The sequence below is a fragment of the Alligator sinensis genome, unplaced genomic scaffold, assembly GCF_000455745.1.
Source record: "Alligator sinensis unplaced genomic scaffold, ASM45574v1 scaffold658_1, whole genome shotgun sequence".
Lineage (NCBI taxonomy): Eukaryota > Metazoa > Chordata > Crocodylia > Alligatoridae > Alligator > Alligator sinensis.
The window spans coordinates 231268-243859 of NW_005842109.1; the positions used below are offsets into that span (position 1 = coordinate 231268).

Sequence of the window (12592 nt, forward strand, 5' to 3'; positions counted from 1 at the left end):
GGACAGTGATTCGATTCAGATTCAAATCACTGTCCCAATTCAATTTGACTGAACTGGATCCAAAGATTCGGCGCCGCTTTGGAGATTCAGCCATAGACTAAACAGGCAGCAGTTCTCACCATGCTGGACACAGCTGCCTCCAGCTGGTAAGTCTGTTGTGGTGGGTGGAGGGGGGAGGGAAGAAACGTGGGGGAGGGAGGGATTGGCACCGAGACAAGATGCCCAGCTGGGGCAGAGGGGTGCAGGACTCGGGGAGTGGGGCAGCGGGGCATGGGATGTGGGCGCAGCAGCAGCAGCGCTGGGAGGAGGGGCTCTGACCTACTTCTACTAGTCCCCTTCCGCCCGGAGCGAGCCATGCCTGCATCGTGCCCCCCCCCCCCCCTTCTGCAGCAGTGCTGGGAGCAGGGGCTCTGCCCTGCTGCCACTTGCACCCTTCCTCCCAGAGCAAGCCATACCTCTTTGCAGCCCCCCCAACCCTGCCCCGGCTGGGTAAGCAGCAGCAGGATAGAAACCCCACTCCCAGCACTGCCGTGCCCACATCCCGCACCTCCCCCACTCCTTCTGGGCTAGTAGCAGCAGTGCCCACACCCTGCAGCCCCCCCACTCCATCTGGACAAACACTGGCAACACCTGCATCCCACGCCCCTCTGCCCCAGCTGAGCAAATAGCAAGCCATGCTCTGCTGCCGCTTGCCTAGCCGGGGTGGTGGGGTGCAGGATGCAGGTGCAGCAGTGCTGAGAGCAGGGGCTCTGCCCTGCTGCCACTTGCCCAACCCAAACGGGGAGGGGCGTGCAATGCAGGCGTGGCTTGCTCCAGGTGGAAGGGGGCAAGTGGCAGCAGGGCAGAGCCCCCGCTTCCAGTGCTGCCACACCTGCATCCCACACACCCCCCACACACACCCCACTGGGTGTTTGTTCACATTAGAACACCCAGTTAAAATTTATGTTCCCAGGTTTCTGCGTGGGGGTTCAAAAATAATATAGAAGAACTTGAGAAGGTACAAAGAAAGGCAACATGGATGATTAGTGGTATCAAGATGTAACAAAACTAGCTGTGCCAGGTGCTAGCCTGCCTGAACTCCAACTCTCCCATACCACCTGCCGTGGAAGCTCTTCCATGTCTCCTCTGCCATGCCTTGATGAAAGAACTATTTCTATAGGAGGTATCCCGAGCCTTGGAGTAGTACTGTCCTTTTGGGTTACCTTTGCTCCATCCTTTGTATTTATCTAGACCTCAGCCCTCCTGGTCTTGGCCTACTTCCTCTGGCTGCTACCTTCAGCCATAGGCCTCTTTTCTGGGCTCAACTTCTAAGCAGCAGCTGCATGGCTAAGGCTTGAAGCCCCACAGTCTAGGTTCCAGACTCCCGGGCCCCCAAGAACATGAGCTTAGATCTTCCCCCTTCTGGGTCCACTCAAGGAAAAAAAAACTGCCCCTAGAGTTTCCCTTCCTGCACCTGCAGGCATTGCCCTGACCCACCTGGGAGCTCTGCCTCCTTACCAGCCAGGGCTAGTGTGTCCCCTTTAGAGGACTAGGGTGCCCCTCCCTTTCCAGCTAGCAAGACTTACTGTGCAGCCCAAGCACAGGGCTTGCTCATTCCCTGCAGCCCTGCCAACTGTCTGCGCTTTCGCTGAAATCTTTTCTTAGTCCAACCCCCCTGGGACAATGTTACCAGCCACCACAGGAACCTTGCTTCTTCCCCATTTCACTGCTTGCCAGCCATGTCTTCTCCCTAATGGCCCTTGCAGCTGTCTTTTCCTCCCTTGAGCGCTGAACCCTTTGAGCCACAAAAGCCCAACTTTTAAAATGCTGTTGCCAGTCCTGGTTTCCATATGAGGAGAAACTAAAGAGGCTGGGCCTATTCAGTTTAGAAAAGAGACACTTGAGAGGGGACATGGTCAGGATTTACAAACTACTAGATGAAAAGAAAGTAAATAGGGATTTATTATTTACACTCTCTCAATACAAGAACTAGGGGTCACAAAATGAAACTTGCTAAAGTCAATAAACATATAGGGTGTGTTTCATAAAATGAAAAAAAGGATTATTGAGTTGCAGCTGAACAAGGAGGATTTTCTGTTTGTTGAACTCTGGGATAAACAATATAATAAGAGATTTCTTTATGTAAGATGAAATGAGCATAGTGACATTTAAATAAAGATATAATATGCTGTTTTCATTTTAGGTTTATATCACAGTGTCATGCCAAGAAATGCATCTGACAGATGAGATTTATGATCACATGTATATAGTTCATGAAGGTTTAATTAATGTTTTTTATTGATACACATCTTATGTTTTTATTGTTTTTCCCTGAATGTTCAAGGTAGCTCACCCTGCATGAGGAACTCTCCATCTGGGAAAGAATGAAGAATATGCAGAAATACTGACAACACAGCCAGAGTGACAGCTGCATACTTGCCACAGTAATCCATAATTCTTCTGCAAATACAGACAAAAAACAGGATTAATGTGACTTGCTTGCTTTATTGTCATTGCATACAGTATTGGCTACAGAGACAACTTAGAAGCGTGATTAGAAACTGCAAATACAGTGCATTGATGTTCTTTTTACAGCCTTTTGGAATAAGAATAATAATGAAGCAAAAGCAACAACAATAATATAGTATATGAATAATATATTAATATAATTTGAAGTATGATAACATAGCTAGAGCACATATAATATAAAATATATTATTGTCTGATATTTATAGTAGATTAAGGGAAGCCAGTAAATGACAATGGAAGAAAAAAAAAAGAAGCAAAAGCTACTGTCTGTGGCCCAACCAAGAAAAGAAACCTGTTCATGATTTTCAAGTAAAATAATGGTATAATTAGGCTGTACTCTCAGGCTGAAGTACAGATCCTCGCCCCTTCTCCAGTTCCTTTACAAAGGGCCAGATCATCCTAGAGGGACCCTAAAAACTCTGTGTCCAAGTGAGAAAGGGTTCCCCTAGTACCCTGTCACAAGTCCAGGCATAGGTGGCATTCTGGCAATGAGGTTTAGAGCATGTTGGGGAGGTGGGAGTGATGCAGTGCATAGATAGAGCACATATAGCAGAAACGTGAGGTAATGCGGCCCCATCCGGCAGCATAGGGATGTTTCCATCACTTCAAAAGCCCCCCCACGATGTCCACATTATACTGGAGATCTCTTCATCCACTCCATCCCTCCTCCATCCCCCTCTGTGTTCAAGAGTTGTCTGGACAAGCACCTCATTTGTGCTCGTTTGAGCCCAATTACCTCCGGTCCATGGCAGGGGACCAGACTTGATGATCGTACAGGTCCCTTCCAGTCCTACTATTCTATTATTCTTTTTTGAGCAACACAGGATCAGGAGGGCAGTTGAAAGCAGCCGTAGCCTGCTCTCCCTAGGCCGTGAGCTATGTTAGAAGTGTAGCACAGACTGTCCCTCCAAATGTGTTGCTTATCTTTTTTTTTTTTTTAAATAAAGCTTTCACAAAGGAAGAAAATGAAGCCTCTGTTCTCTTTCTATCCTAACTTCAAGACTGCTGTTCTAGTAAGAGTTATAAATGGAAGCAGCAAAAAACTTTTTTTTACTGCAGAGTTTCCTCGATCATCCTCCAAAGCATCTTGTCTGGCTACCATTATATTTTACATGGGCCAAGGTGGACCATGGCTTTAATCCAATACAGCAATTTCTATGTTCTTGTGACAAAATCCAGAAAAATGTTTTCTTGCTGGAAGTCAGACAAGATCAGAGTTGGGTCCACCTGAAATGTGTGAGCCTCACACATTTCTTCAAATATCAGGAGCATTGAACATTAGGTGAACTAATGATGAGAGTTAAAATTGGAACTCTGTTAATCAGAATTGTTGGTTCATAATTTAGAATATGGATCATTTTAGCCATTGTATATCAGTTAGTTCTTTTAAACCAGGAATGGGTAAAATATGGCCTTCAAGCTGGATCCAGTCTGCCAGGCCATTCTATTCAGCCCACAGGGCCCCTCCAAAGACTGATTATTACTGGCCCATGGCTGCCTCTCTAAAAGCTGGCAGAAGGCACTGGTTTTCAGAGGTCACACGCCATCAGACTGGGCAGGCTGTGTGTCTACACCTCCGTGGGGCTTGCGGCACTCCAGCTGGGAGCTCCACATGGAGGCACCAAGCATGACGTCGCACAACTCAACAGCTGATGAGTGAGGAGGGAAGCTCCTGCCTACAGTGCCAGGAGCCCCAAATGCAGGCACGGAGTCAGCCCAGCCTAGCCCAGTGGCATGAGCTCCCAGCTGTTGTGCCGGGAGCCCCATGGGTTGACACAGAGCAAGCCTGACTGGCCCAATGGCATGCAGCTCCCAGAAGGAGTGCCAGGAGGTGCCCATGGCAGCATAGAGCCCATCCAGCCCAATAGCACATGGACTGGGAGCCATGGGAACTCACACATCATTGGGCTGGCTGGGCTTGCTCCATGCCACATTGTGCAGCTCCCAGCACTGCAGCCAGGAGCATGCACCACCAGGCTGGGCCAGGCTGGCTGCATGCCTTCATATGGTGCTCCCAGCATTGCAGGTGGGAGCTGCACACAATTGGGCTGGACCGAGCTGGCTCTGTGCCTCCATATGCGGCTCCCTGCTGGACTCCCAGGATTCAGTCAGAGCCACACACCACCAAGGGGTTCTGCCTGCCATGGGCCATGAACATTCTGAGGGCCCACCGCCTGTTGTTGCTACTGCCACTGGTGCTGGAGGCTGTGCACCACCAGCGAGAGGCATGTGGTGGAGGGACCCACACCCATTCCCCCACACACACACCCCCACATATTCCCACATCCCCTACAGACCCCACAAATACCTGCACACACCCACCCCCTCCCCACAAAACTCATACCCATCCACGTCCTCTAACACCTCCCCACACCCACCCTGCCCCTTCACAAATTCCCACATACACACACACATCCCACACACAGCCTCCAACCACACCCCACACACAGTACACAAGAGTTGGGCTCTATTTTGAGCTATTATGGAATTGCCTCTATATACACCAGCAGCTCCCAAGCTGAGGATCGCAACCCCAAACGGGGTCACAACATCAGCAGATGAGGTTACGATAAACATGCCCCCTGAGATTTCTGTGCCAATGGCAGGTGCAGGGCTGCAGCCAGACCATCCCAGGTCTGGGCAGAAACCACCTCTGTGGCCCAACAGGTGGGTCCCATTATGGGAGTGAGTGCCAAAGCACCATGGCCACCAAGGTGAGGCATGGCAGCACTGGCGGCACACAGTTGTGCCCATGCTGCTCCTGGGTGAGCATGGGTTGCTTCAGCTTGGCAGCCATGGTGGCACAGCACTCCCTCCCTCCCTCCCATGCCAGGTCATACCCACTGGGCCATGGAGCCCCTTAGGGGAGGGCATCAGGGCAGGGACCTCCAAGCCTGCAGGAGGCAGCCCACATCCTCTTCCCCTATGGGCGCCACTCTGGCAGTGCTGCCCATGGGGGAGTGAATGGGTTGGGAAGCCAGGCTCTGCACTCTACTCTGGCCGCAGCAGCTGCCGCCTCCCACAGGGCTCAGGCACTGCTGGGGTGGGGGGTGCTTTGGGCCCTGGGACATCTGGGGGTGGGGGGCACCTGGGGTTGTAGGGGGCTGTGGGTTGGGAGTGAGGGGCTATGCTGAGGAAATGGGGTCTTAAAATGGGGTTATGCTGAGAAAAAAATTGGGAAGCACTGATATACACTATGCAAATGCACATAAATCAGGACACAGATGTTTTTTAAATAAAATTAAAATTAGTAGATGTTTGATTTTTAGCATATGATTTGTTTGTTTTCCCGTTCCAAGATGACAAACCGCCCCCTCCCAAAATGTGTACTTTTGGGGGGAAGGGGAGGGATTTCCAGTGCATAGGTCAGGGGTTAGGAGTGGGACTTCCAGTCCCAAGATAGCACTCAGGGGGCAGGGCATCTGTCAAAGGGCGGGGCTACCCTCACAGCCCTCATCAGCTCACCAAAAGTTAAGAGGCCCTTCAGCCAAAATAATTGCCTACCCCTGGCTTTAAACACAGTGCCTTTGGTATGAAGTCTATAATCTTTCTTCTCAAAGGTTATATTTTTGATTCCCTATTCTATTAAAAGACATTCATTCTATGTAAAGTTTTTTTTTGTTCCACACTCTCCAGAAAACAAGCTTTAACAGACATTTACATTTAAAAATAACATTCTCCACTGGATAAACCTAGCCTCTTTTTGAAAAGAATGGAAATAATTTATATCCTGTGATGAGATAATTGGGTCCATGGAGAAAAGCATTATATATAGGAGAGCTAAGTATTAAATTCCACATCCAGTGCAGTCTGTATAGAAAGTAAATACAGGTAGTGCTCTTTTGTCTAATAGGACTCAACCATGGCTCAACATAAGGATTTTATTTCAAGTCTCTTTATGACTGATGCACCAAATAAACTACAACAAAGGAAACTTAATTGCTATTGTAGATGATCCTGTCAGAGCATTTTCAATGGCTCTGAGGGCACATCTACATGTTGCTATATGACAACATTGCTACAGCGCCTACTTCCTTTTGGAGGTTCTAAAGCGTGGTACAGTAACTGCCCATACTGCGCTGTGCATGCCAAACATGGTTAGATTTTGCCACTACGTTGCCATAGAGGCATGCTATACCAGGGGAGTGCGCCACTATGGCAGCATAGCTGCCAAGCACATGTAGACCCACATGATCACCGCATCACAATAGTTTACTATATGGCAACATTGCACATTGTTACATCGCCACAAAGTGAAGTGTAAACACGCTCTTACATCCATAAACTGGGGAGTGCACAGCTACGGCAACATAGCTGCCAATCACATATAGACCCACGTGATCGCTATGTCACAGTAGCGTGCTGTATGGCAATGTTGTGCATCATTACATTGCTGTAGAATGACGTGTAGATCCACCCTCACATCCACAAACTAATCCACCATCATGCATTCACACCAAGAGTAAGTCTACAATGCTATCAGTGTCCAACAGCAATGTATCCCATACTGACCACAAAGAAGCATATACATATCCAAACTAGAACCATAGGTTTACAGGCCTGGAAGATGCCACCTGGACCATCAAGTTCAATTGTATGAAGCTACAGGAAACCTGTATTAGATATCAAGTCCACAAGAACATCCCATCAAGCCCTCCCTGCATGAGAACCACACAATGCCCTATAACAAACTTTGTGCTGTTAGTAAGAAAAAGACTTTAAAAGGCTGGCTAACTATCTAAGTATTTGTATAACTGTAATCCAAGTTATTCTTGAGAGGATTTTGTAGTCTGCATTAAATCCATACTGCTGCATCTACACCACTGGAACTAACCAACCTAGCTAATTTAAAGCTGGGGCAGGCATGTCTCCATGTAATGAAGACACTTTAGATTTCAGTATAAACATACACTAAGGCTCAGGTCTTGCAAATAGATCATCTAAAATAGATTCATGAACTTCACAGAACCCTATTGACTTTAATGGGTTTAAGTGCTGCAGTAGGAATCTGTACTAGCAGATCCAGTTGCAAGGATCTGCAAGGAAGACTGAGACTCTTCAGTTTGGAAAGGAGAAGGCTGAGGCAAAATATGATAGCAGCCTATAAAATCATGCAGGGTATAAATAAAAGTGAATAGAGAATACAAGGATGAGCAGCACCCGTTGAAACAAGAGACAAGTTTAAAACAAGAGGAAATTTTTTTTACATCATGCATAGCTAACTTGTGGAAGTCGTTGGCACAGGAGGTTGTAGCGGTAGATAGTATAGTCAAGTTCAAAAAGGGATTAGACAAATGAATGATGGACAGGTCCATTGAGAACTATTAATTAGAAGAGTCATGAATATATTCTTTGACATCCCTAAACCAACAATGGTTAATGCCTCAGACAGTATGATAGGAGATGGGTTACACTAATCATGTCCTGTATATATACTCTCTCTCTAAAGCAGAGATGTCAGAGTTATGGGCCACAAGTCAAATTCAGTCTGTGGCTGACACAGGGGCCAGGAGTTCAGAAGCAGGGCAAGTGAGGACTGGGTCTGTTGCCTAACCCCGAAGCACAGAGCTCTGTTTGGCATGCATGGTGGCAGCACATTGCAAGTGCCTGCTCTATTAAATACCACCACTCTGCTTAGCCTACCACTCACCCTACTGCTGCTGCCACTCACCTCATCACTGCATCCAGATCCAACCCACGAGGAGCCCTGTGTTCTGGACTTGGCCCAAGGGCAGGGTGCATTTGACACCCCTGTTCTAAAGCATCTACTACTTGCCATTGCAAGAGGGTGTGTGTAGATAAAACGGGGGGCCTAAATTGATGGGCCATCAGAATATTTCATGAAAAAGCCATTGCTAAGTGCATCCAAGAATCTAGTTACATGCTGAGTACACATAACTAAAACTCCCACCCTATAATATGAGGATAAGACACTGCCTAGGAAAGTCACTCATGCTGGCAGACACACTGAAGTGGGACATGCCTCCCAGGGGGCATCCAGACATGCTCAGTCATGTGGTAGGTGGTGCCGCAAACATGTCTGCAGTTCCACATACTGCACAGTCAGTTTTTCTCCACGCTGCAAGGGCAAGCTGCCCATGCGTGCACTGCTCCAGGTTTTTTTTCTGCAGTTTTCTTTGACCGCTGGATATCCAGGGGTCAAAAAAACCATCGGTAAAAAATGGAGCAGTGCACACACAGGCAGCGCCTGTCACTGAAAAGCAGAACCGGGACACCTGGAGCCACGCTGCAGCTGCCAGCCAGGCTCCACCTGGCAGGATCACTGTGGCTGCAGCCCCAGGAGGCCCCCAGGACCCCAGGTAAGGGGCCCCCAGGGTAACTTGCCAAAGTGTTCATGGCACGGGCATTCTCCAGGGACAAGTAGCTGTGGCGCAAGGTGGACCGCTGCTACTTGTCCCTAGGGAACCAAACATCTGAGTGCAAGATGGCTCCGTGGAACAGAAGACTGCGAGGTTAACCTGCTAAAGCACTATTACCTGTTCAATGGGAAACTAGCAATGCACCAAACAGGAGGGAGTGCTACAGGCAGAACAGTTCATGCCTCAGCTCAAAAAGAACAAGGGTATGGGAGACTTGTCTTGCATTGTCATGTGAAGCATGAGAGTGAATTGGGATTTTATTTAAAGAGGACTGAGGAGTAATCCCAGCAGCTACCATGAGCTGCATACATGGTCATGCCTGAGTGTAAGTGGATATCTGATACAAACAAGGGACTGTGCTTACTGTTAAGCCACAAACACCCAATGAAGAGGGCACACAGAACAATGAAGCATGTGTAAAGACTAAAGTGATCAATAGCAGAAGGCAACTCTTCAGTCTTGTAAATTCTTAACCTAACCATAGAAATAAATTGAAACTAGTTTGTTAATTTTTAATGACTGGAACTACCTGATCATTGTGGATTCCTCAACCAGTTCCTGGGAAATAGAAAGACTGTCTGGAGAACTCTAAAAAAAACAGCAATCAGGCAACTGAAGGTGCATGTTTCCAAGTATGGTATATCTGCTTAGACAGTGGACTGCAGGGCACCGCAGAAGAATTGAAAAGGTTCCACATCAAAAGGGAACTTGAGCACAAGATGTCTCCTCCTGGGTAATCTACAGAGCCGCCACAAGGCAGAGTCAGCTAAGACACTGTTGGCAAAAGCCATATGGACAGGTAGGGATCAGGCAAAACATCAGGCAGTCCTGATTACTACAATAACCTTCCCAGAGACAGGGTAGTAGACTAGCACAGAACCCAAAATCTGCTGCTCAGGAATAGTCTATTGCAGGATGGAGGAATGGCTGACAGTAGCACAATGAGATGGTGGTAAAGGTCAGTTCACTACAATGGACTGTGTACTACCAAACTTTGGGCCCAGCAAGTCAACAAATGGTACACAAAAGACACGGTAAGTTCCTAGGAGGAAAGTCATTAGTTGTTACCAAAAAACTGTTAGGAAGAAAGATGTGGAAACTTGTATGGAATTTGAAGAGAGGAGCACAGGTTGCTGGAAAAAAGGTGTCTGGAGAAGGCACCAAAAATCCAGGGCATGTGCAAATGGCATGAATGCCAGCTACAGGTACTATACCTCTGCAGTAATTCTTTTAGCAAAAAGCAAATGAGTTCTGGGAACATGGCACCCACATGTTATTCCACAGCAGGCAGTACATGCCAAAGGCAGATGTGTTGGGAGCAGGCTGCATGATTTCAGTGGAAAGGCTGTTGTAAATTGGATGTATTTTAGATGAGGTGCTACATTTAAATAAGGGCTGTCTCATGCCTTGTCTTCATGTTAGACTTAATTCATTTTCAACTGTTGCTTTTCCTTTAGTATACTCACTTTCATACACCTGCACATCTCTCTCCACACCACCTGGTAAGGCAGTCACTGAACCAGCCACTGAGATATAGAGCCGACTAAAGTTAGCTTATTTTATATATTGCTAATTTGAGAGAATTACTGTGAAAACATGCAGAACTATGAAGAATTTGTTCTCCAGTCCCCTCCTGATCACTCATTTGTGAAAGTTATCTTGCTCCCTAACTGTGCTCTTCCCCCAGACTGAAAGTGATCTATCTCTTCAGATGCCACTGTTAAGCATCCTCAGATTACATTGTTTCCCTACTTGCAGCTCTCTACCTTCATCCAGCTCACACCACTGCTTTGGGGGAAGTTTCAGCCACACTGTGTGATGGTACATCTCAGCAGGTGCTGGTTGTTCACAAGATCAAGTAGACCCTGCAGCAGTGAGGAGAGAAGCTAAAGAGGTGGCGTACCAGAAAGCCAAGGATCAGAAAACCTGGTCCTGTCCTCACAACCTTTAAATTTTATGATGAAAGAGACTGTACTCTGAACAGGGCCTGGGGCATGTAGCCCCACTTCAGCATGTACTCATCTGTATACAGTGCAGGTGCATAATTTGGAATTTGCATGTCTATGAAGGCACCTTCCCTGCATCAGAAAGCCAGCCCAAAAAGGCAGGAGTCCCCCTGCCTTAGATAGGACTTCAACCCTACACCACAGGGTCCCTTCCCTTGGCCAGAGTGCTGGAGAACCCCACAGGTAATGTGGTAATATGGGCAGAACCATTATTGTTTTTATATGATGAATATTATGAAGGGTTTAGGTGGATCCTATAATCTTAGTTGTCCTTTCATTTATGGGTGATGGTGTACCATTTAGCTTCTCCAGCTCTAGCCTCTTATCTCCACCCACCCTTCCCCGCTGCCATCTCCCAACTATGCTGCCTAAAATGTTAGACACATAGAAAAACAATGCAGTGAACAGGTTGCATACAGTAGCAGAACACAGTAGCATTTTTAATGCAAAAGTAAACAGCTCTTTGGCCACAGCCCAAGTCAATGTAACATGAGATAGCACAATCCTTAAAAGCACTTACCAATCACATCCCTCTTCATGCTAAGTCATTCTCCTACTAATGCAGGAGCTGTTTTATTGATTATCTTATCTTGTTTTGGTCTATTCTTAGACAATAATAAAATAAAAGTTTTTGTTCTGTACATGTTCCAAATGAGATCAGGGAAGCCTCGTTCTGCCACCATCAAAACTGACTTTGGTGTAACCAGGAGGACATTTGGTCCTACCCTAGACCATTTCCCCTCACAATCCCCAGAGCGGGCAAACATGTTGCTGTTCCCCTACAACATCCTGTGAATACAAACATAGAGCAAAAGTGACTTGCAATGCTATGAATCTCAGGTTATGTGCCCACATCTGTTGCTTGCTTATGGAAAGATGGCCTACCAATGCAAATGCCTACACAAAAGCAGCAAGACTGAATCAACTGTGTGGTGGCCTGTAGCAGGTGACGCTACCATGCACTGATTCATCTGCAATAGCTTAAACCTGTAGTTAGCATGTGCTGAAGACCACCATCCTAATCAGAGTTGCCTACTCAGCCTATATGGCAGACTTGGGCACAGTGTGGTAAGAGTGAATGGACTAGGCTAGTTTCCTGGCAACACTTCCAGGCTCAAAGGGAGGTGACACAGACATGATTCATAGATTCATAGATGTTAGGGTCGGAAGGGACCTCAATAGATCATCGAGTCCGACCCCCTGCATAAGCAGGAAAGAGTACTGGGTCTAGATGACCCCAGCTAGATACTCATCTAACCTCCTCTTGAAGACCCCCAGGGTAGGGGAGAGCACCACCTCCCTTGGGAGCCCGTTCCAGACCCTGGCCACTCGAACTGTGAAGAAGTTCTTCCTAATGTCCAATCTAAATCTGCTCTCTGCTAGCTTGTGGCCATTATTTCTTGTAACCCCCGGGGGCGCCTTGGTGAATAAATACTCACCAATTCCCTTCTGTGCCCCCGTGATGAACTTATAGGCAGCCACAAGGTCACCTCTCAACCTTCTCTTGCGGAGGCTGAATAGATCCAGTTTCTCTAGTCTCTCCTCGTAGGGCTTGGTCTGCAGGCCCTTAACCATACGAGTGGCCCTTCTCTGAACCATCTCCAGGTTATCTGCATCCCTCTTGAAGTGCGGTGCCCAGAATTGCACACAGTACTCCAACTGCGGTCTGACCAGCTCCCGATAGAGGGGAAGTATCAC

General features: G+C 47.4%; 1 protein-coding gene across 1 annotated transcript in view; it reads right to left on the bottom strand.

Moving 5' to 3' along the window:
- CGA (glycoprotein hormones, alpha polypeptide) overlaps window positions 1-12592 on the bottom strand; it is a 20512-nt gene that overhangs the window by 3176 nt on the left and 4744 nt on the right. Inside the window, exon 2 of the mRNA XM_006024548.2 lies at window positions 2333-2439. Within this exon, the coding sequence (XP_006024610.1) occupies window positions 2333-2432 (100 nt within the window). The 5' untranslated portion in view covers window positions 2433-2439. The remainder of the gene's footprint in view (window positions 1-2332; window positions 2440-12592) is intronic.